The sequence below is a fragment of the Salvia splendens genome, chromosome 2, assembly GCF_004379255.2.
Source record: "Salvia splendens isolate huo1 chromosome 2, SspV2, whole genome shotgun sequence".
NCBI classification, from domain to species: Eukaryota; Viridiplantae; Streptophyta; class Magnoliopsida; order Lamiales; family Lamiaceae; genus Salvia; species Salvia splendens.
Genome location: NC_056033.1, coordinates 43,040,352 through 43,064,930, shown reverse-complemented (window position 1 = coordinate 43,064,930; position 24,579 = coordinate 43,040,352). Strand labels below are relative to the sequence as shown.

At 36.8% G+C, this 24,579-nt stretch overlaps 4 protein-coding genes across 4 annotated transcripts; 2 read left to right on the top strand and 2 right to left on the bottom strand.

Annotated features, from left to right (window-relative positions):
- Positions 1-222: 222 nt before the first annotated feature.
- On the bottom strand, positions 223-3,184 carry LOC121767591 (F-box/kelch-repeat protein At3g27150-like). The gene is made up of 2 exons (XM_042163898.1): positions 2,808-3,184; positions 223-1,704 (listed from the first exon to the last, which is right to left on the bottom strand). Exon 2 carries the CDS (start codon positions 1,702-1,704, stop codon positions 409-411), a length of 1,296 nt encoding a protein of 431 aa, XP_042019832.1. The 5' UTR covers positions 2,808-3,184; the 3' UTR covers positions 223-408.
- Positions 3,185-7,142: 3,958 nt separating this feature from the next.
- On the top strand, positions 7,143-9,375 carry LOC121767582 (30S ribosomal protein S21, chloroplastic-like). The gene is made up of 2 exons (XM_042163886.1): positions 7,143-7,588; positions 8,987-9,375. Exons 1-2 carry the CDS (start codon positions 7,170-7,172, stop codon positions 9,093-9,095), a joined length of 528 nt encoding a protein of 175 aa, XP_042019820.1. The 5' UTR covers positions 7,143-7,169; the 3' UTR covers positions 9,096-9,375.
- Positions 9,376-16,299: 6,924 nt separating this feature from the next.
- Positions 16,300-19,755, top strand: LOC121793025 (chloride channel protein CLC-a-like). Its single transcript, XM_042191211.1, has 6 exons — positions 16,300-16,671; positions 16,774-16,974; positions 17,070-17,247; positions 17,602-18,134; positions 18,209-19,370; positions 19,468-19,755. Exons 1-6 carry the CDS (start codon positions 16,487-16,489, stop codon positions 19,570-19,572), a joined length of 2,364 nt encoding a protein of 787 aa, XP_042047145.1. The 5' UTR covers positions 16,300-16,486; the 3' UTR covers positions 19,573-19,755.
- A 107-nt stretch (positions 19,756-19,862) lies between these two features.
- On the bottom strand, positions 19,863-24,345 carry LOC121793026 (uridine kinase-like protein 1, chloroplastic). The gene is made up of 14 exons (XM_042191212.1): positions 24,039-24,345; positions 23,849-23,940; positions 23,276-23,345; positions 23,042-23,160; positions 22,763-22,859; positions 22,596-22,675; positions 22,082-22,276; positions 21,552-21,635; positions 21,412-21,472; positions 21,195-21,255; positions 20,779-20,872; positions 20,604-20,676; positions 20,433-20,515; positions 19,863-20,148 (listed from the first exon to the last, which is right to left on the bottom strand). Exons 1-14 carry the CDS (start codon positions 24,238-24,240, stop codon positions 20,002-20,004), a joined length of 1,458 nt encoding a protein of 485 aa, XP_042047146.1. The 5' UTR covers positions 24,241-24,345; the 3' UTR covers positions 19,863-20,001.
- Between the last annotated feature and the right edge of the window lie 234 nt (positions 24,346-24,579).

Here is a 24,579-nt window from a genome sequence, read left to right as displayed (position 1 = left end):
CTCGACAGGAGTGGCTCTTTCGACGTTGCCTATTAACGATAATCAACATACATAATTCTTGTTTCTATCACTAATACTCTAATTATTTCTTTCTCATTACATATCTATATGTCTTGTTCCTAAACTTTAACCCCATCATCAAAATCCTAGCTCAGCTACTAGATAAAGATGGATGTTTAGAATGTATTGCTTGAATCCCTTGTAACAGGAAAAAGGATTTAATTCCCACGTATAAATTACTAGACATTTTTATAACATTACAAAACAAAACTAGAAGGCACCAATCCCAGCAATTCTTGATCAAACACTTAACATAATAAAAACACACAAAACACAGAAATACAACATCGACATCTACAATAGCAAGGAAAAAAAGATCACATCACCACCACAAAAACCACCCATTTTTCAAGCAACCATAACACAACAATTTAGGATGAAGTTGGTAAGGCAGTTGCTCCCACTGTCCAAAGCCCTCCACCTCAGCTCGCCCGACTCAGCTGAGCTCGGACAGCACGTGTACACAGCCACCCGATTGCCAGAGGCAGCGGACGCCCCTATCACGAGTAGCTCGTCTCCCAAGGACTTGAACGCGACTCCCCAACCCCTGTGGCAGTCGGCCCTCACCGGGACCTGCCCTAGCTGCTTCCACGTGTTGCTCTCCTTCAGGTACATCTTCAGGTGGTTCGACGAAGACTCCAGCGAGTAGAGCTCATTGTTGACCACAGCAACGAGGGGCGGGGAGTGGGACGACTGCACCGGGTCATCCTTAAGCATGTCGGGGATCAGCTCCCACGTGTTCCTCGCCTCATCGAAGAACTCGCCACAAGTAAGCTCCACATCCCCGTCCCTCCCCCCGATCACGTAGAATTTCCCATCCATGTAGCAGCCAGCGCAGAGCTGTCGACGCTTCCTCATACTAGGGAGCGGCTCCCACGAGCCATTTTCAGGTGTGTATCTTTCTGCAACATCGAACACCTCAGCATTCAGCCCTGCAGCCATCCCACCGGCCACATAAGCGTAGCTACCACAAGTAGCCGATGCAAACAAGCATCTTGGTGTGATCATCGATGGCCCTTTGCACCACTCGTTCTTAGCTAGCTCGTACCTCCAAATCACGAGATCCCCCATCTCGTTCCCCGAGACAAGCATGTGTGTGCTAGCGCAGAGCGTCTCCTTGTCCCCATTAAGGAAGGAAGGGTCCGAAGGGAAGAAAGGGAGCCTCCTACACGACCTAAACTCCCGGTCGAACTCCCACCAAGTGCTCTGTCCCGAGGCGTACATGAGCACGGAGGGCGAATACACGCCTATCTCCTTCCTGATCTTGTAAAGCTCCCCACTCCTCGCAAGAGCCCAGCACCTTTTGTTGATGAAGCTCGTCTTCCAAAGCTCGGACCGCGGGAATCTGGCGAAGATCAGATTCTCGACCTCGTGGCTAAGAGACGGAACGCTTACATAATCTGCATCCTGAGATTCTTCACTGGTTGAACCGCCAGAAACAAGGCTGACTTCGCTCTCGGGCATCCTGATCCTCTTCGGACCGGATGGACCGAGGGTGATCCAGTCGTTGTAGCTGAAGTTCAAGTCGAGCCAGTGGTGATCGCCAGCCCGGATATCGTGCTCATCTTCCTCCTCATCAGCTATGTTGTTCCCTACAGCCATTGATGTAACAATTCCAATACCAAAAATTTTCCAGAGCTTCATCTACTCGAAACGAAGATTGAATTAGAACAATATACGAATACGAACATTTTTGTTCAACTATATACTTGGACAAGATGAAAGGGTTCAAGATAAAGAAGCATAGTGAGAGATAGCATCACTCTATTCAAATTCAGAAGAAGCTTTCATCCAAAACAAAGGGGAGAAGATCAAAATCTTGATCTTAATATCTAACTGCAGCTACAAAATGTTTCATTTTAGAGTCCATTTATCCAAATTTAGAATAAGCTTTCCTCCAAAACAAATGGGAAATATTAAATCTTAGTCTCAACATCATACTGCAGCTAAAACTATGCTTTAAATCATCCATTTATCCAAATTCAGAAGAAACTTCACTACAAAACAAATGAGGAAAGACTAAATCTTGATCTCAACATCAAACTGCTGCTTAAAATGCTTCGTTTTACAGTTCATTTATCCAAATTCAGAAGTTGGCTTATTCCAAAACAAATGGAAAAAATTACAGTTAATTATCCATATTTATCCAAATTCATAAGCTACTTCACTCCAAAACAAACGGGTAAAGATTAAATCTTGATCTCAACATCAAACTGCAGCTAAAAATATGCTTCATTTAATCACTACATATCCAAATTCAAGCAACTTTATTCCAAAACGAATGGGGAAATATTATATCTTAATCTCCGCAGTCAGCATCATACTGCAGCTAAAAATATGCTTCATTTAATGATTATTAGTCCATTTGTCCAAATTCAGAAGCAACTTACTCTAAAACAAATGGGGAAAGATTAAATCTTGATCCCCACAATCAACATTTTAGAGTCCATTTATCCAAATTCAGAAGCTGTCTTGATCTAAACATCAAACTCCAGCTAAATACTATATGCTTCATTTAACAATTTATGATGAAGTAATAATTCAAGAACTTGACCATTTCTTTTATGAACTTGAATAAGCAATCACTAGAAATATCAGGATGCATAAATAAAAAACATCAAACCATGCCATACTAGTATTTACATGAACAACTATAAGCCATATTCATACACATATTTACATAAACAGGAAATACTTAACATATATTACAAATAAATTGTTTTTTAAAGAAGAAAAGAAGAACATACCCCAAAAATTCAAGAATGCTGCACAAAAGCTAGAGCTCACATGAGTAATCAAGTGACTCTGGAAGCCCTGAAAAGGGAAAATACAAGTGCCAGTATATACATACAGAAAAAGTGTATGTATATATAGAAAATTGGAAATAAGGTGCGAGCATTGAGCAAGTAAAGGTATAAAATAATGGGAAGGAGGAAGAGATGGTGGATTCTTCTTAGTAATGGAACAAACCCCATTCGCCGAAAGGGATTAAAATATGTGTTCTTCAAATTTCTCAAAAGCATTTTTACTCTTTTGTTTTTATTTTTTGGCTCTGCACAAAGCAGAGTGATTGAAAGTGAAAAACCGAAAGAATAGAGAGAGTGGAGTGTGCTGACTTGGTTGTGTATCAGTATTTGTGTGTGAAAGCATGTTTTTTCATTGTTCATTTCTTTGAGCTTTCATAATCATACCGCATTTGGCCTGCATATGTGCAATGATACATTTGTTTTTCCCTCCCCTTAAATATAGATCATATAATTATTTATCATTTTAGCTTGTCTCATAAAAATAAATTAATTCTATTTAAAAAAGGGTTTTTTATGAGATGGATCTGATTCTCCATTACAATATTCCAATAATTTTTCTTTTTTATCTCTCTTATTTTACCAATTAAGTATTAAACCTCGTGTTAATCCGCTGGGTGACGGGCGGGCATTTTACCAGAGGTTTCTAATCTACCCTTGTGTGATTCCTGTTGAAGCATATACTCTGGGGTGGGTGCAGGTCGGTATATCAATACCGATTCGATCCGAGCTCTCTTATTGAATTGCTTATTCAATGAGCATTGTCGAATCGTACTCAGCAGAATATGGAGGAATTTATGGCATAACGGGCCAATCTGGTATTTCACAATAAAGTGTTTGAATGAGAGAAAGAACTGAGGAATCCTCTTTTCGACTGTTACAAATGTTGTCTATTTCTTTAGAGACGAAGGGAGTATTTTTTGCAATAATGGCAAAGATTCATTAGCATATGATCTCTCTTTCATACTCCTGCAATTTTTCGCTGCCACGTTTTTTTTAAACACAAAATTTAATAATTAAAACTTATTTAATGATTTAAGTAGAGTAAGATTCACAATGAAAAGTGAAAGAAAGTAGACAAATGAATGCAAAAAAATAAAAGAAAATAAAATTAATGAGTGATGAAATTTTATTAAACAAGATTAAAAAAAAAGTAATACTACATAAATTAAGTCATTTTATATTAGTGGCACTTGAGAGTTGAGTAGTAAATTGCTCCATGAAGTAAAACTCTACAGATATCTTCAATATGAAGCACTTTTTAATGCGAGGTTAATGTTGTAAGTTAATTATACAAAATATTAATACTCCATGTTCTTTTACTGGAATAAAAAAATAGAAGAGTGTTGGTAAATAAGAAACAATCGTATCAAAGAAGCTAGTAATATTGAAGCAATAGGAAGTGGAAATATGATTGGATAATTTGTTTTTACCACTTGATAGTGTTCGATAATATTATCTTAATTTAATCTTAACACTTTATGCGATGTGTCTCCACTCTCATTAGTTGGTGGATTTTGCGTTTCCTTTTTCACTCCTTGTAATAAAATTCGAGTTTCACTGTCACAATAGCGTGGCATTGCATTTGCCTTGTCCTAAATAAATTAACATCAATTATAAATTTATATAAGTACAGTCCAAATATGGAACTAGGCCTAACTTTGTCACCCTTTTAACTTTAAGCCCAATTGCCCACGGATTTAGTTCACTGGAATGGAAAATACGACCGTTCATGTTTCATATTTTGATTTATTTAGTTTTTTGTCCTCATTTTTCTTTAACAAGAGTTGATATGAAAGTACCAAAGTCAAAAAAAGTCTTGAACTCAATTTTATCACCAAACAACTAATTTTTGTTTACTTATCCATTAATTTTTTAAAAAAAGATAGTGTACAATTGATGTATCAGCTCTCCTCTTATCATATGGACTTGGTTGTTTATGTGCTTGTATATACTTTTGAGAATTGTGTCATAAGTCGATAATCGCATTACAAGTCAACTGTGTGTTGGTCTAATGATGAGTGGTTAGTTCCTACGCAAAAGATACATCAAATTCGAGTTCATTGACATGCGACTTTTAAATTTATTTTTACGTATTCATTAAAAAGTTGGCATAAAACTAATCTATATGTATATTGAAATTTATCATGTGGCTCTCATAGGATCATATCGACTTGTTTGTCTATATGCTCCATATATAAATTTAAGAATCGTCTCATGAATTGAGATTATGATTTTCTATTTGTAATGAAGTACTCTGTATTGTTAATTTGATGCATATGTGTTTTAAATTGATGAAGTAGTTGAGCTATTTGCTAAGAGTGGTGACAAACGTGATAAAAATACATAAGCGATGATCTTATTTTTGTAGAATTTTTTGAATATCACGTTACATACAATTTCACCAAATTGAACTCAGTGAAAAGTTAAGAAAATATTAAAATAAATTATTGGACTAATCATAAGTTTGACCAAAAGTAATATTTTTTTATAATATATCTATTTTTATACTAATATAAACATGCATAGTTGCATATTATCTTAAATTCAAACCCTTCGAGATTTAAGCATTAGCGTCACGGTATTATTTTGTCATCATTTGTGACGTAAGACATTACGTATGTATGAGCATTTAAAATCATTTCCATATAAATATGAATACTTTTGTAGTAAAGTAGTGTTTTCATCTTTATAATGTTTATTTTAATATTATACTTAAGATCACAAATGGGCTGGATCCCCACTCCACTCATTCTCCATTTGTATGGGATTATATTTGTATGTGGTGAGCTTATGACAATTATACTCTATCATCATCCAAAAAATAAATTGGAACTAATAAACTAATTAACTGCACTTATACAATGGGGAAACAGCTTGACCCTAAATCATTATTAATTAAATACTAATATGTTTGAAGTGAGGTTAATGGAGTACTGGAATGAACACTATTTTGTATGTGTTTTTTTAAACTTTGAGTGATAAAAAATTCAAAAAAAAATTCCAATTCATATCAAATAAAAAATGAAGACACTATTGAAACGTGTCAAATATAAGATAAAATTGTAAATTACGATAAATTAATGCATGATTTAGCAAGTAGCAAGAAGATTTGAAGTATGAGTAGAGTTTCATATGTCCCACAACCCCACTCGATTCCCCTTGGCGTATCACTGGTGAGGCTATGACTAGAGTTTTGCCGTACCCAACCCTTCATCATAGCTTCACCACGGACACCACCCTTTAGGTGGTGACGTGCACTGACGGAACCAGCATAGGCCAAGCCCCCGCTTGAGCGGGGGCTTGCTGGAACCGTCCGACCATGTATACAGAGGAATTTAGGACTGGAAAGGTTGAAAAGGGGGGAGATTGGGCGTAGAGGAGAGAGAGATAAATGAGGGTGAAATGGGCGGAGGAAAGAGAGTACTGTCCTAGTAATTATTTTTGTCTTTTTGTGCATTTAAGGGGTATTTTTATTTTTTAAGTATTTTATTCACTATATGTACATATCTTCAATTAAAATGATAATTCTAAATGTGACTTGTATCTATCATTTATGCTAGAAAGTTTATACACGAATTACTTATAGTTTCTTAATATCATTTTGCAATACTCTTGCAATACCACAATTTTTATGTATCTGTATAAAAAAATTATTACTCCTTTTATTTTAAAATATGCATTTTTGAAATAACATAAAATTTAATACAAATTTATTAAAATAAAAGAGAAATCAAAAGAAAAAGCGTGTTGGTTTAAAATGGGTCTCGTCTCAGAAAGAAGTTCTAAATATTCCCTTCGTCCTATTAAATAGTATGAAACATTTGAGAATTGGCACAGAATTTTATGTAGTATTGTTTTATGAGTAAATGAAGAGAGGGTAAAAAGTAAAAGAGATGAAAAAGTAGAGATAGAGTTATTTCTATTTAAGGAAACTTTTCATTTTCAATGGGAAAATCTAAAAAGGAAAATGTTTCATTTTTAATGGGACAGAAGAACTAGAAGGGTGTTGGCGCTGCACTGTCTTACTAAATTTCAGCCCCGGCTTCTTAAAATTTCTGGTCCCGTCACGGGTGACGTGGTGTCATTGCGGCGGGCGGCGGCGAGATGAATCGGCGGGAATGCTTCAGCAAAAAATTGCTTGGAGAGAATTAGGGGTGTTTGACAACCGTTAAAGTATCAAAATATACAATTTAATGGTTAAAACGTTTTGAAATATGATACTTCAATATTTGGGCCACTGGCCCATTTTCGAAATATTTATTATTATTACTTATCCAAATTAAAGAGCCCTAGATTTCATCCATGGCGACCTCATCCTTAGCCAATCTCTTCTCTCTCTTCAACCCCTCAAAGCCACCACCACCCTCTCGAGCTCTGAAACTCCCGCCGCGTCCCCTCTCCGCCGCGTCTGACACGCGTCCAGGGTGGGAACCGCTGGTGCATTCCAATGAGGCGCAGTCGCGGTCTTCGTACTCGGCCGACGTTGCGGCGGTGGTGTGCCCCTCGCTCGCCTACGCGAACACGATGTTCTTCCGATCCGCGTACAATGTGCAGGTGATCGTGGACGACAACGAACCGGAGGAGAAGCTGCTCGGCCGGTTCAAGAGGGAGGTGATGCGCGTCGGACTCATCCAGGAGTGCAAGCGCCGCCGGTTCTTCGAGAACAAGCAGGAGGAGAAGAAGCGGAAGAAGCGAGAGACTGCCAAGCGCAACCGTCGCAGGTCTCTCTCTTTCACTCTCACTCTCATATTTGCTGTTTGCGCTCTGCTATTTGCTATGTTTCTATTTCTCTTATGTTTCTGGAATTCGTGAGTGCTTGATGAGGATCGATTGAGTATAATTGAATTAGAAGAAAAATCAGTGGTAATTGACTAGTTAGTGAATTATTCTATTGTAGCTTGCAAACTTGAGAAAGATGTATATGCAGTTGTAGTTGATGCTCGAGTATACAATATGAGAATGAAGAGGTGTATGGTGTTTCTCTCCACCGTTTTGTATGTATAACATATGTAGTTTAGAATTTGTGACTGTGTGTCTGTGAGAGTGAGAGAGATCTAATTGATCATCCAAATTAAGTATTGGTGTAGGCAGATTAAGCACATGCTTCTTTGGACACTGAAAATTTAGTGGTTTTAAGAGAATTGTTTTACTTCATCCGAATAATGTTTTGATAATATACTCTATTATTAGTGGATTGAGTATCCTGACCTTTTTCTGGACGTACTGTGTCTAATTGTGCCTGTTGTAGCTCAATCTGCATATCATCCACGGTTGAACTCAGAGTCTGGGACTTTGCTTTTGTGCACAGAAAGCTACAAAGGGTTTAGAAATTAGAACTCTTAAGTTTCTTCTGAGTTGTTGTTCACCGAGGTTGGTGGATGGCGACTGTCCCTGTCAACTCAAAGCTTTGAAGTCTTAAACTACAATGGACTTTTGTTGAAATTGGCATGGCTTTAGAATTTAGATGCACATTTACTGGTTTTCATTTTCATTAGTGTGATAAGATGGATGTCGTTTTACATTCAATGCTCGATTATGTAGCCACAAGTGAACCTGCTATGTTTTTGTTCAAATTGGCATGGCTTTAGATGTACATTTATTGGCTTTCATTTCGTTATTGTGATAATATGGATGTAGTCTTATGTTCAATACTCGATTCTGTGCTCCCAAGTGAACCTGCTTGAGTGCTTGTGTATTCTAATTTCTATGATAATTCAGTATAGTTTTTCATAAAGTTTTCCACCACATTCCTTGATCAAGTTCTTTTATGGTAAATTTAAATCAGACAACCTCACACAAGAAAGACATCATGATATTTTAAATGGCCCTCCTGTTGCTCAGAGCTTAGACCTTAGTGCATGTCTATAGATGCTTATTTGTTGGAATTCCTAGAATATTTTCATAAATGGATTAGATTGATGGGATTTTTGTTCATTGCATGCTAGCACAATCAGCTTGTATTCAGTGATCTTACATCTGTTACATGATAACTTTCTATGAACCTTCCATAGTGATCACAATGTTTGCATTTCTGTGAATTTGAAGATGATTCATTGCAGACTCAAGCAAATACTGAAACCATGTTTCTTGATCATATTCTTTTCATGAATAATCTACAGACGACCTCAAGCAGGATTCGCGACACAAGACAAGCCAGAGGTTTCGAAGAGCAAGAAGGAAGACGATGATGATAACTGGGATGTTCCTGAAGGAGTCCTTCCCAAGTGACCACGTCGTTTACTTAAATGCTGCTCTGCTAGCCTTTTTCGCCACTTTCATATTGCTTCAGTGAATTGTGAGTTTTCGAGGTCTCATGACGTTTCTTTCTAACCCAGTCACAGTTTTCGTGAACCGATTTTGGTAATGTGAGATTTGATATGAATTCGCTGGTTGGATGATGTCGGTTCGTATTCTTTCTACCACTGATTATATCGAGATGCTTATTGGATGATTAACAAATGTCTGCAGTAAACTAGTTGTTAATATTATCATCCTGTGGTTGTTTATATTTAGTTGGTGTCTGGGCTCTACCTTTAGATTGCTTTTGGATTCAAAATTGAATAATTAAAAAAATTGTTGTTATGAAAAGTTATGGGGACTTTGGGAAATTATATTGTTCTCTCCATGGAGTTTTGTTAACTGATGTAGGTTAAGTTAATATGAAATTAATTTATATATGGTTTTCTTAATTACTTTCAGATTTATAGATAAATCATGTGGATTCACCCCATGCAGCTGCTTGTTGCTTACAGAAGATTTAATTTTAATTAAAATATCTAAATAACAACACTAATATCTGTAGAATCGGCTTGAGATTTTAGTGTAGTTAATAATGGGCTTTGATCATTTATATATATATATATATATATATATATATAGAGGGTAGTGATCAATGTATAACTAATCTTAAGTGTATAACTAGAGAACAAATCTCAGCCACACATCTTAATGGAACAAATATTATTTATTTTAATTATAGAAAATATGCTGAGGGTAATTTTGGAAATTACTTTCTGAATTAAAACATGCGATCAAATTACGCGAAATCTTCCAAATCTGCGATCCTTTCTTCTTCCAAATCGTAATTCTGAGTTGGGGGTGGCGCCGGAGAGGATACTGGCGGCGGTGGGGGAGCTGGCAAAGGCGATCAGGGCGGAGGGGCTGTTGGCGGATTCAATCGTCGCGCCAATGCTGAAAAAACCCCAAATCAAAACCTACCTCTACGTCAGACTCACCGGAATCAGCGTCGGCGGGTAAGGAGACGCAACGATGAGCTGCCGTAGAAGAGAAGCGGAGTTTCGGAACAAGAGCGGGGCGCGGTGGCTGTAGGCTCTAAGATTCGTCTTCGATATAGTTAGTTTCCGTCTACGTTTAATGTTACTGATGTATCTTGTGATTTTACTTCACTCTTGTTTACAAAACATCACTCTTGTTCTGATTTTACTTCACTCTTGTTCACAAAACACATCACTCTTGTTCTGATTTCACTTCACTCTTGTTCACAAAACACATCACTCTTGTTCTGATTTCACTTCACTCTTGTTCACAAAACACATCACTCTTGTTCTGATTTCACTTCACTCTTGTTCTGATTTTACTTCACTCTTGTTCACAAAACACATCACTCTTGTTCTGATTTCACTTCACTCTTGTTCACAAAACACATCACTCTTGTTCTGATTTCACTTCACTCTTGTTCACAAAACACATCACTCTTGTTCTGATTTCACTTCACTCTTGTTCTGATTTTACTTCACTCTTGTTCACAAAACACATCACTCTTGTTCTGATTTTACTTCACTCTTGTTTACAAAACACATCACTCTTAGCATGATTTTACTTCACTCTTCACTCTTAGCATGATTATTTTTGGGACAATTCAACATTGATATTATAATTAGATCAGAGCAAGAAGAAACAGAAAGGGGCTACATCTGAAATGCATAGCTAAAATCTCACAAAATTCAAATACTACACTACATCCCATCATAAAAATTGCAACGATAGCTTATCACCTAATGTTAATTCCCTAATTAAAGGAAATCAAAACTAAGAAAAACAGAAGATAAATTGGGAAATGCAGGCTAAATTATATCATAGATCTGTGTGTTCCCGCTCGGGGTCAGATGCCACGATCATGTGCGACAAGATGTCGTAGAGCGGCCCGCCCTTGGCCATCGCCTCCTTCTTCTCCTTGATCACCGCGATGAGCTCCTTCCGGAGCGCCGCCGCCGCCTTGTTGACGGTGGCGGTGTTGTTGGCCGCTGGAAGAGTGATGATTGGAGACACCGATGCAGATTCCTTCGTCGGGGAAAGAGAGTCACTTGAATCGCGAAAATATTGATAATTTCCAATCGAATTCCTCTTCAATCGGACGAATCGGCGGTAGGAGAGCTGAGAACTATTTTGCAGAAGAAGGAAGAGGAGGAGAAGAGAAGAATGCGGTTTCTTTTTCAAATGCCAATGATGTAATCTAATTTTGGATGTGCAATGACCATTATACCCCCGCCTTATTATTGTGGAGTAAATTTGTGATTGAGGGAACTAATATCTCATTAAATTCAAAAATTAATACTAGCCCTTGATTTTTTTGATCTTGTGGCTATTATTTGTTCTCTAGTTATATGGTTAAGAGGTGTTTGCCATAGATCATGACCATATATATATATATATATATATATATATATATATATATATATATATATATATATATATATATATATATATATTTCTCCTGGACCTAATTTATACTACTTGCTTTGGCGATTTTACACTTGAATATAGTTCTCTTTTTTTAACCAAGACTCGGTGAAACAATATGAAATAAATACTCCATCCATCTTTTGTTTATAGTGTCGTTTGACTGAGTTTTACGAAACGTGTTAGTGAAATGATATTTATACGAGTGGAAAGTTTCATGTTTGCATATTTTCTCAGTCTCACGTTACTTGTGTCTCATATTTTAGTAGTACTATAAAAAGTTGTGTTTATTGAGATGAAAGAGAGAATAACGAAAGATAAATTAGATATATTTCATTGTTCTTTGCTACTTGAGTAGTGTTTCATTTCGAACTATTAATTTTATATTAGAAGGTGAGTATCACAATTTAGTAAAATTAAGGCATACTTATCCAAAATGGAAAAAGTAAATAAAATTAAAAATTGTAAACATATCAATTTTAAAATTAAAATGAGACATTTTATCAAAGATGGAAAAATATTCCCCTAAATTTTGGTGTAAACGTGTGTAAAGGCATTATGCGCGTGAGAGAAAAGTATGTGGGGGCGGCCACCGACATTTGGCGTGGAGTGATTGAATTTATTCGGCAACTCGACGACGTCGTACTTTTCCAATATTAATTAATTATACACTGCAATTACATTATTCTAAATATAACTGTATTTTGTAACATAAGAATTTGTAAATTGTAGACACGTTCTTTCATTTGTATCTGACTTTCTATATTTCGTTCATGTGATTTAAATAGTAAACTCAATCTTACTCCTCAAGTTGTGGCACTGCATTTTGCCATTTTATTTACTACCTCCGTCCCCCAAAATTCGTCCCAGTTTGACCGAGCACGGGTTTTAAGAAATATAATGGAAAGTGAGTTGAAAAAGTTAGTGGATTGTGAGACCTACTTTTATATATTAGTTTTATAATAAAATGTGAGTAGGAATGAGTTGGTGGAATATGTGACTCACTCCCAAAAATGATAAAAGTGAAATGGGACAAATTTTGGGGGACGGACGAAAATAGAAAACTGAGACGAATTTTCAGGGACGGAGGTAGTATATTTTATGATAATCATTTAGATCGAAACGAGTCTCGTGCAGTGAATGGGGTCACTGATCTCCATCTCTCATTAATTATCTTAAATATAACATGAAAATAATGGCACGGCAGAAAACAAATAAATAAAATAAAGTTAATTAAATGAAAGTCCAATGATTCAGATGTAATAATGACTTATTAGTAGAAACCTGTACTTATTAGTGTCTAGTATAAATTAAATATTCAATGTCTACCATTAATAAATTAGGAAATTCAACAAGCAAATCCATTAAACGTGACTTTCTTAAATATAGATAAAGGAATACTAGTAGTAAGTATTAAAGTGTAAATTAATATTGAATATATTGGAAATTTTTCGGTTGTAATTTCAATCTCTTTGATTTTAGTAGTATTAAGAGAGATGCATACTTATTTTAAAATTACCGACAAAAAAGACATATATTGTTCTTATAAAAAAAGTATAATTAGTTGTGGATTGACCAATGATTATCAAACAAAATAACACCTACCTTTTAGCATATCATCCACTTTTTTCTATTCACGTGATTCTTTTGTCATTTTATTTACTCAGTTTTTATTTCCAGATGTATGGGTCAGATAAAATGGGATGTTTTATAAGAATATAGACATTGAATCAAACTTTAACAATGTAGATGTCACAAATATGTCTAATATTTTTTTAAAAAAAAGAATTATTCCAATCGTGGGCCACATTTTTTTATTCTCTGGATATGCATGAGATAGTTATTTATACTAGTACTCTCGTCGCCGTAACTAAGTGGAGTCTTATTCTTTTTTTGGAATGTCCTAACTGAGTAAGTTGAGTCGTTTTTTTTACAAAAATACGTAGTACTATAAAATATCCAATCATTCTTACTTTATTTTATCACCTACTTTATTTTCTCTCTCCTACTTTTTAATATAAATTCTTAATTTCCATGTCCAAGAGTTTTTGATTCAACTTATTTGGGACATAGAGTATTATTATTCTTGAATTCTTCTTAAGCATTATTTAAATTAATTAGTTTATTGTTGTAGTAGTTCTTTTAGTAATATCGGTATCAAGATTTGAACTTCATTTCGATGTGTAATTAGCTAATTAACTATTCATTCAAGACAGTTAATATGTAATTAGTCACGTTTATAAAATTCTATGATGACGAAAGTACCAATATTCAAACTTGTGACAATAACATAAATCACTAATAATACATTAATTAACATACTTTTAAGATGTTGATGCAATTTACCAAAACATATATATGTGTCTTAAATAATAATAATATTTTGAAATAATTTCTCACAAAATAGAATATACACATCCGTGGGCCCACCTCCAACTCCTCATATAGGGGAAGGATGAAAAAAATAAATAAATTTCCACAAATTGACGTGGACAAAAAAACTTAAATAAAAATATTTAGAAATAAATGCCCACAAAAAATTAATGGGGACAGCATATTTTAAATAAAATAGATTTTAATTTGTAATTGTGATTGAACTAAAAGTCTCACTTTAATTGTTTGTTATTGCGATTGCATACCCTGCCATTATAAATAAAAATGACATATTTATTGTGAACGGACGAAAAGAGTGACCAATTTTAGTGGAATTATGAATAGAATTTATAAATTAATCATTTTACAAACTATAAATTACTTGTGGAAAATTAATTAGTTTGCGATAGAGATAAGATTTTTCTTTAAAGTAATTGTTAAGGGACTCGGTAATTTCGTGACCTCAACTTTTGGAATTCATATACTCCGATTATAGAAAAAGTAACTATTGAATCACATAAAGTGACAAAAACATCAAGAAGCAAAGGTCAAGGTGGTTAAAAAGGAGGTTGATAGTAGATGCCTAACTATTGAAACATCGGATTATTGCCATTTGCTTTAATCAATATTATCAATTCATATGAATCTCGTGTTTCAATCCACCAAGTCACCAACCCATTCCCATTCTCTAAATCTAAAAAAAAAGATAATAGTAATTCTACGTCTCTTATTAATTATACCCTAGTTAAATCTTGCTTAATAAAAATTAGTAGCAGTTACTAAAATGGGTCGAGATTAAATCCAAACATAATAAAATATTAATGTAATTGTAAATAATACAAATTGGATCCGAATCTTGATCAATCTCAGTCAAGCCAACTTTTAAATTTATAGAATATAATTTTTTTATAACCGCCCCCTATAAATGATCAATTTCGGTAACACACTAGCATATCTTATCACAAATCGTTTTCCTTTATTTGTATATAGTTGTAAAAATTATAATCTATAATTATTTATATATTTGGTAACGTGAAGCATCTGGATTTGTGGGTGGACAAAATTTCTTTAAATTTATTTGAGTGGGCCCCATATCAGGCTTAAATATTGGCCTTCACATTCAAGAAAGTGATTGCCCAATAATGGTAGATTTTCTAGAGAGCGAAAATTAGGAGAGAGAAAATTAGGGTGATCATCATCCTCTACTTATTTTGCACTTCCCACTTAATAGATTTCATAGGTTACGTGTGTGAAATGTTATTCGATTTCACTTTAGAGTGTATAATACTATTTTGGAAATTTTATATAAAGTTGACCGTAATAGAGAAATGTAGTCTTTTTTAATAAAATTGTATTTGCAAGATAATGTCATAAAGACTAGAAAAACAATGTGTTTAATATACTAATCATAATCAATGAATGGTCTATATTATAATTTCAAAGCACTATTTCATCATTTATGATTTTAACCTCTGATAAATGATTATATTAATTAAATAAAACGACAATTTGATGCAATCACTGGACTGCACATGTGTCCATCAAGGGAAAAATTAAATGTAAATTAAATGAGTATTTGGACCTAATTAACAATGGCACGTGGTTGATGATTATTTGGGCTTCATAAAAAAAGCTAAATTATTGTAGTTTTGGATAAAATAACCCATCGACCATTCGAAAGGCCACTTAAATCTCCGCCGTTGGATCTGAAAATCTAAGCAACCTGATTCTTCCACATGTTTTGCTTATCTGGCAGGATCAAAATGCCCACATGGTCAAAATTTAAATAATTGGAATTATATGCAACAGTCAACACTAACATGTAATATAGGAGTATTTTTGACCTATATATGACAACAATTATATTAAAAAAGTTCCAACATGGAGCAAACAACATCACCACTTGCAATCAATATTTCAAGGAAACAAATGTAATGCAGCAATTAATAGAAAGATTTTATCCAACTTGATTAATTTAATGCCATATCAAACTCAACAGATAGTGTACTAACATAATTTTTATCATATAAATAAATTCAGCAATATTGTTATAATTTTGTAATATCCCTAGAATGATGAACTTGCTTCTTCAAATGCACAATCCAAACCATAGATCATTAGCCTTAGCAAACAATCTACCTCATCAATACCAGTACTATTTCTTTGGATTTAAAACTATCTTGAAAGCAATCATTTTCACGTTAATTATCTACATATCAAAAATAGAATTAAAAAAGGTGCAAGTGTTATGTTGATAGATTTACTAACTCCAAAACCAATTCATAAAGATACAGATAAGGGAAGAGTTGCAGTTAAGGTTTTTTTATATTCATCAAATAATAAAGCCTTTTCAGGAAATTAATAGGACAGCTTTCCGACAACAGAACTAATCACAAAAACACATTCATCCTTCGCAAGAAGACATTTCACCCACGGCGCCCAAAACCACCATTATTTTTTTATGTATATATATATTCCAATATCAGAGGAAAAGAAATAGTGCACTTTCTATTCCCAACATCTCTCTCTCTTCGGCCACTGAGCTGATGGAGGAGGTCAACAGGTTTGTAGAATCAGAAGCAGAAAGATATCAACAGGAATATGATGATTTCAATGACCCAGAAAGCAATGATCTTCACCACCCTCTCCTCAAGAGAAACAGAACCCTCTCATCAAGCCCACTCGCCATTGTTGGAACCAAGGTTTCACATATTGAGAGCTTGGATTATGAGTAAGAAAAATACCTCTTTGATTTATTGAGAATTTGAGAAATTCAACTTCACAGGTTTTGACTTTTCCTTGAATTTGTTGTGTTGCGGGCTTTTGGTATCAGGATCAATGAGAATGATCTGTTCAAGCAAGATTGGAGAAGCAGATCAAAAGTTCAAGTGTTGCAATACATACTGATGAAATGGCTGCTGGCATTCTTGGTTGGGATTCTCACAGGTGGGATAGCAACTTTGATCAATCTTGCTGTTGAGAATATAGCTGGATACAAGCTTCTGGCTGTGGTCAATTACATAGATGAAGAAAGGTTAGTTAATGTTATTCTTTTTGAACAGATTCTTGATTGTGTAAGAAAAGTTGTGTGATGTGGATCAATATGTTATATGTGTGTTTATTTTGCAGATATATGATGGGATTTATAGTTATGGCTGGAGCAAATTTTTTTCTTACCTTGGTGGCTGCACTTCTCTGTGTTTTATTTGCACCTACAGCGGCTGGCCCGGGAATTCCTGAGATCAAAGCATATCTCAATGGCGTTGACACTCCTGATATGTTTGGTGCTACAACATTGATTGTGAAGGTGCTCTTCATTTCTCGAATAATTCCCTTGAAATTTTGAGATAAATGATAATTATGTGTTACTATATGATTGGAAATGCAACTAGTTTGATATATATTGTGTGCAAAGTGGTTGATCATGATTAGAATTCCTGTGATAAAAGCATATATCAATGGAGTTGACACTCCTGATATGTTTGGTGTTATTCATTTTTCAAGTAATTCCCATGAAATTTTGAGATGAATGACAATTACTATGACTTTATAAGATTGGAAATGCAACTAGTTTGATGTAATGATTTGTGAATGTTCTTGATTATGATCATGAAATATAGAATAGAAGCGTGATGTGATATACATTACCTCGAAATTGTAGATTATTGGAAGCATCGGAGCTGTCTCTGCCGGGCTAGATCTCGGGAAAGAGGGGCCTCTTGTGCACATTGGAAGCTGCATTGCTTCGTTGCTGGGGCAAGGCGGGCCAGACAACTATCGGGTCAAATGGCGTTGGCTGAGGTACTTCAACAACGATAGGGACAGGCGTGATCTGATCACGTGCGGCTCCTCATCCGGGGTCTGTGCTGCTTTCCGGGCGCCAGTTGGTGGGGTCCTCTTCGCCCTCGAGGAGGTGGCCACATGGTGGAGGAGTGCACTCCTGTGGAGGACCTTCTTCAGTGCAGCAGTTGTGGTGGTGGTGCTTAGGGCCGCGATTGAGGTCTGCAAGTCGGGCTACTGTGGGCTCTTCGGGCACGGAGGGCTCATCATGTTTGACGTGAGTGGGGTCGAGGTGAGGTATCATGCTTTCGACCTCATCCCTGTGGCCTTGATCGGAATTCTTGGTGGCCTTTTGGGAAGCCTTTACAATCATGCTCTCCACCAAGTTCTCAAAGTGTACAATGTCATAAATAAGTATGATCACCATTCCCTGTCTTGAATATGGCAAGAAGCTCTCTGTTTTTTTCTCACTTGTGCCTGTTTTACAGGAAGGGCAAGATGCATAAGCTCGTCCTTGCGTTGAGCGTCTCGATTTTCACATCCGTGTGCCTCTACGGGCTCCCGTTCCTTGCACAATGCCGGCCCTGTGATCCGCTCGACACTTCGTGCCCCTCGACTGGCAGGGAAGGGAACTTCAAGCAATTCAACTGCCCCAAAGGGCACTACAACGATCTCGCTACACTTCTCCTTACCACTAACGACGACGCAGTGAGGAACATCTTCTCCATAAACACTCCATCGGAATTCAACATGCTTTCCCTGGCCATATTCTTTGGATTGTATTGCATATTAGGGCTAATCACATTTGGCATTGCTGTTCCGTCTGGTCTTTTCCTCCCCATCATTTTGATGGGGTCGGCCTATGGGCGTATGCTCGGCATTGCCATGGCGCCCTACACGAAGATCGATCAAGGGCTATACGCAGTTCTTGGAGCCGCCTCCCTCATGGCTGGTTCAATGAGAATGACAGTCTCCCTCTGTGTCATATTCCTCGAGCTCACCAACAACCTCCTTTTGCTCCCCATCACAATGCTCGTCTTGCTCATTTCGAAGACAGTCGGGGACTGCTTCAATCCGAGCATCTACGAGATAATCCTCGAGCTGAAAGGGCTGCCATTCTTGGATGCACACCCTGAGACTTGGATGAGGAACATAACAGTGGGCGAGCTCGCTGATGTCAAGCCACCAGTCGTCACCCTCAGTGGGGTCGAGAGGGTGGGACGGATAGTCGAGGTCCTGAAAAACACGACACACAATGGTTTCCCAGTTGTGGACAGCGGGATCACCGTCTCTCCGCCACTAGGCTCGTCTCCAGACGGTGCCAGCGCCAACGAGCTACACGGGCTGATCTTGAGGGCTCACCTCGTACTAGCCCTCAAGAAGAAGTGGTTCCGGCCTGAGCCGCGGAGGACGGAGGACTGGGAGGTGCGGAAGGAGTTCACGTCCATCGACCTGGCTGAGAGGGGAATCACCATACAGGAGGTGACCGTGACCAAGGCCGAGATGGACATGTACGTCGACCTGCATCCCTTGACCAACACAACACCGTACACGGTGGTTGAGAGCATGTCCGTCGCCAAGGCCCTGGTTCTGTTCCGGCAAGTTGGGCTCCGGCACATGCTCGTTCTTCCCAAGTATCAAGCTGCAGGAGTAAGATAACACAAACTTAATAAATTCAGTACTTTTTCTTGCATAAAATTGACAAAAATATGTAACTCTAACCTGTTTGTTGTTGGCCAACTTGTAGGTTTTCCCAGTGGTTGGGATCTTGTCAAGGCAAGATTTGATAGCTCACAACATTTTGGATGTGTTTCCTCATCTCACTACCTCAAAGGGAAAGAAGGGCCTTTGATCTCATCTCCCAACTCTCCACCGTTTCAAGTCACACCACATGACAATATTCATGAGATTCTTTCCCCTATTTTTGTCCAGATTCATACAAGTATCATACCAAGATTACATCCTTTTTTTTATAAGCATAAATAGTGTTTCATATGTAATAAAGCATGAATGAAAGTCGTATGAATATTTCCAATTTCGCTTTTTCCAATTTGCGAAAATCTACCGATCTTGTCCGGTCATTAACAAGCTAAAAGTTAAACCCAAACATCGAAAAAAATTAAAATGAAAAAAAAGAGCATATTAGAAAAATACATCCACTGGTAAAAGCCATTGGTTGAGAAAGAGCAAGTACAAAAGCTTCGTGCTCGAACAGAGCAAACATGGATAATACAATATACAGTTTAAAATACGGACGATAGGCTCGTCTAGACAGCAACGATCAATCATCTGTGCCAAAGTAACGGTCGCCGAATTCTCCCATACCCGGTATCACACGGAATTCTTTGTTCAGGGCTACATCGATCTCTGATGTCACGATCTTCAAGGATGGGAAGCGTTTGCAGACGCAATGTATGCCCTCGGGTGCCTATATACATACACGGGATTCATAAGAATTCCGAACCAGGGGCGTAGCTAGGATTTTTCTTGAGGAGGGGCAAAAATATAGCATATAGAAAAATTTTATGCATTTGAGGAGGGGCATTTAGTGTATTTGATCTATATAATTGAATATGTGTAAATAGAAATATAATGGTAAAAGAAGGGTGAGGAGGGGCAAATGCCCCAGCTGCCAATATGCTGGATTCGCCCCTGTTCCGAACTAGATGATAAAGTCGTTTCTTGTACGAGAGAGAGAAGAACATGACTCACTGATATGAGGTTTAGGAATATGATGTGAGATTCTGGCACTCCTTTCTGTATGAGTAACTCGATCGCCTGATTAGCAGAGTTACCTGGCAGAAAAGATAATTTATGCTAAATTTGGGGGAAAACATCACTACCAACTAGCAATTATCGATAAATGTGAGTAGATTTGTCTACCTGTAGCAAGGACAGGGTCGAGGAGGAGAACATGGCGCTCACGGATATCATTAGGAAGCTTTTCGTATATGAGCTGTTTATGCAAGAGAAAATCAGAAAGGAACATTTCACAAGATTTTGCTACCATTCTAGTACACATTTAGATATGAGGAGGCTGAAGCAACAGAAATGCAACCTGCTTCCCATCGTCACCATCACGGTGGATCAAGATTTTCCCAATTTTAATCCCTTTGCAACAAGCACGTAATGCGTTTTCCATGCTTTCCCCACTGCAGAAAATACAAGTGAAAGATAAGATGATATTATGATCTCATTTCCACGAGGAATGTGGATAAACAAAAAGCAACAAAAAGCCATCTCCAAGGAGATTAGCGGAAAGTTTGCATATACTCCATATTACTATGGTAAGTAAGAAATATGGACACTGGTGAAGATGAAATTGAAATACATGAGATATCACACATAGTTTATATATTTACCAAATTCTGATGGTAAGCATCACCAATCCAAGCTCTACCCTCTTTGAAAATTTATTTCAGTACTTTGACATATTCAGAGCATGCTACACAGTTATTTAGTATATTTATTTACCTCCGAATAATGGAAACCCCACAAAGTTTCTTGCAAAAGTCAACACCAGTGTATATCGACCCTGCATTAGAGTAAGTTTCCATAATATAATTAGTGATATCCGCAACCACTGCATACATGAACACAAAAACGAGAGGCACCAAACCCGCAACAACAAAAAAGATTATGCATGAACATACACACACACACAAAATACAGATCACGTTCTCAAGTATACCAGTCGGGGTGGTAATTTGTTTCTCAGTGAAAGGTAAATGACCAAGACCATGTTCTACAACCTGAAATATCATAATCAAACTTCTGTTTGGGGAAGAACTTAATTCAGTAACGTTACGAATCAAGAGTGTTCATAATTACCAGACGTATAAGCCTGTCAGAGTAAAATACAAAATCATGTTTTGAAATGTCTCGATCTCGAATCAGGGTATGCATACCTCTAATCTGTAGCACAATTGACAAAATCACGGACATCAAAGCCTATAGATTAATAATTATCACAATTATCCAATTGAAAGAAATAAAGGCTGCTACAAGTAAGGAAAACTATACTCATAAGGTTCACAGATAAAAGTCCCAAATCCAGTTGTTTGATTAACAGCACTACGACATTAAGAAAAGTGGCTATTAAGTCCTTGAATATCAACTATCATGTAACAGAAATTAGATGTTACTAATACTTAAGTGTGTTCATAGCATTTCCAAAAGATGAAGCTCTACTACAGGCTACAGCCCAGTCATAATTACTCATTTTCCTTTCATTTCATCAAATCCGGCCAACTGAACTAAAAAACATCTGACTTTAAGTTGGAGGAAACAATTATCTTGTAAAATTCAATTGCTTGCAAGATAGAATGAAATCTATAACAAGGCTGAGCTAGAAAGTATACCTGGAAGGTTGACTGTATGACAGTGACATTTGGATATATTTTACACAGGTCGTGCTGCCCAAGTTTAGTGCGAAGATGTTGGACAATCAAGTCAATTGCAACATGATTGTCACCTCCACGAGGTATAATTACATCAGCATATTTTTTGGATGGCAGAACAAAATCATCAAAAGCAGGCTTCACGAATTTCGCATACTGTAACAAGGATAATCGTCAAAAAACATGTTTATGAAGGCTGTAAGTAAAAAAGTGCAAAATGATGAAAAAGAACTAGTAGTGTTTACTTCCGAATAATGAATTAAAGTTATTAGTTTCCATGTGCTTCTATCTAGGAAATATTTAAAAAAAATTTGAGGTAGACAAACAGAACATGGGGGACCTCAAATAAATGCCCAATAAATAATAAATGAATTTAACCAATTGGTGACCTGATCTTTGCACGGCATAAAATAAATGAAAAACATTAATCTTAAGCATTCAAGAAATAAATACGGTGGGTGGGTGGGAGGCTTGCCTGTTCTAGCACAGAGTTTATGTCCCTACCCCTCTCCACTATATCTCGCCTTATTCTACGAACAAGCCTCACATCAGCATCTGAATTTAATTATTAATGTAACCATAGTTGTAAGTATAGCTCAACTAGGAATAAATGAAATACGGAACAGATAATTCAAACTTCACCTGTGTCGACAAAAATCTTCATGTTCATCAGGTTTCTTACTCGTTGATCATGGAAAACAAGGATACCCTCCAGTATGATTACATCAGATGCATTCACCTGGAATAACAGGAATTTCATGTTGGGAAAACAAAAGATACTCTACATTTTTACATACCAGCAAAATTCAGCATATTGTTATACCAGTAGTACCATGTTTTATGCAAGTTCTAAGCATTCACAAGGAAAGTTTTAGAGTAAAACAGAAGCGCAATTTGCAGGCAACCAGTCTAGATGTCTACCTGGCGGAAACTGTCCGAACACCTCTGATGTGTTTTAAAGTCATATATTGGGACATGGACGGGCTGCCCCAACTTTAGCTTTCCCACACATTCAAGAAGCTGCTCAGTATCAAAAGCATCTGCAAGGATATATTTATAGGCATTGAGTTTTCTCACAAATGTAGAAGCCGCATAATAGGTTGATTACAGAATAGTTCAGTTAAAGGTTAAGTTCGAGATCATGAAGTAATGTACCTGGATGATCAAAATTGTACTCGTGCACACATTCCAACTCTTCAGGAGTTAAGCCACGGTAGAAAGAATCCTGCATTACACCAGGATTACATGTTTTAATAAATTTCAACACCAACAATAAAGATAGTATTATAGTAATGAACAGTTAGATGCGAAGTCAGTCTCATTATCTGGTGGTAATTTGGACAAACAGAGCACAAAAAAGAAGAAAAAAAGGGGGATTTATCAAACTGATAGCAATTGTTTTCTCTGTTATACCTCGGAACTTTATAAATGCTACTCTGCCACACGATATGTATATACAAATATATAGTTAGATGCACAGACCCTCTCTAAGATTATTTCCAGAAAATTTAAGTTCAGAAAAAGTAGATGTTGGGATCAAATGAAGTTCATTAATCTAATATTGAAAGCCCAGCCACATCTGACTATAATTCTCGTCACACTTCCGCAAATAGCAACGGATAAATCAAAAAAAAAAAGTTTGAGATCTCGATTGCTTGTCAAAATATGCTAATGAAGATCAACAACAACAATAGCATCAAAAGAAACAGTTAGCACACACAAACACACCTGATTGACGAGCACCACGCGATGATCATGAAGCTGCTGAATAATCATATCGCAAACAGTTGTCTTCCCCGACGCCGTTCCTCCCGAAACCCCTGCTCCGAGAGCAAAAATCAAGCAACAACACTCAAAAAACAAAATTCAAAAGCAACTTCTCCAACACCGCCGCGTAGATTAAAAAAAATAGACGTACCGATCACGAATGGCTGCTTCTGCGCAGCCGCAGAGGAATCGGTGGGAGTGAAAGCGGACGACGGCGGAGTGAGAGGGGCCGAAGCGCGCGGGGACGACAGAGAGGGCGCGGCGGAGCGCAGACTGTCGAGGCGGAGGCCGGAGAAATGGGGGCCGGACGCCGCCTCCATGACGTAGTCGATCGCCGTCGTCTCCTCCGGCATGAGTGGCGTTAGCTGAGGAAGGGGTTTTTGGTGGAGAGAGAGAATAAGGTACTGTTTGGTTTAGAGGTGGCGACTCTGTTAATGAGATTTTCTTAGCAATTTCTACTCCCGCTTTGTTAATCTTTTTTTTTTCTTTCTTTAACAAATTTATATACTTGTACAGTATAATTATATTTTGATGATTGTATAATATTGACTTTACACTACTACTGTGTTTGCCATATTATATTATTACTGCTATTTATTAGTGTGGTTAATATTATTTGGTGAAATTTTGTACTCCTACAAATCGGTCTATGCATGAGGAATTAATAAAATATTTTAACATTTTAATATATA

What these genes read in the sequence shown, in the direction of transcription:
- LOC121793026 (XM_042191212.1), bottom strand. Translation starts at nt 24,240, where the DNA reads ATGCCGGAGGAGACGACGGCGATCGACTACGTCATGGAGGCGGCGTCC. An exon ending in GTTCGGACAGTTTCCGCCAG is followed by an intron (nt 22,860 to 23,041) that starts GTAGACATCTAG and finishes CTGTTATTCCAG; the next exon opens with GTGAATGCATCTGATGTAAT. An exon ending in TATTCCTAAACCTCATATCA is followed by an intron (nt 20,149 to 20,432) that starts GTGAGTCATGTT and finishes GTATGTATATAG; the next exon opens with GCACCCGAGGGCATACATTG.
- LOC121793025 (XM_042191211.1), top strand. Translation starts at nt 16,487, where the DNA reads ATGGAGGAGGTCAACAGGTTTGTAGAATCAGAAGCAGAAAGATATCAA. An exon ending in AATTACATAGATGAAGAAAG is followed by an intron (nt 16,975 to 17,069) that starts GTTAGTTAATGT and finishes TTTATTTTGCAG; the next exon opens with ATATATGATGGGATTTATAG. An exon ending in GTGTACAATGTCATAAATAA is followed by an intron (nt 18,135 to 18,208) that starts GTATGATCACCA and finishes CCTGTTTTACAG; the next exon opens with GAAGGGCAAGATGCATAAGC.
- LOC121767591 (XM_042163898.1), bottom strand. Translation starts at nt 1,704, where the DNA reads ATGAAGCTCTGGAAAATTTTTGGTATTGGAATTGTTACATCAATGGCT.
- LOC121767582 (XM_042163886.1), top strand. Translation starts at nt 7,170, where the DNA reads ATGGCGACCTCATCCTTAGCCAATCTCTTCTCTCTCTTCAACCCCTCA. An exon ending in GCCAAGCGCAACCGTCGCAG is followed by an intron (nt 7,589 to 8,986) that starts GTCTCTCTCTTT and finishes AATAATCTACAG; the next exon opens with ACGACCTCAAGCAGGATTCG.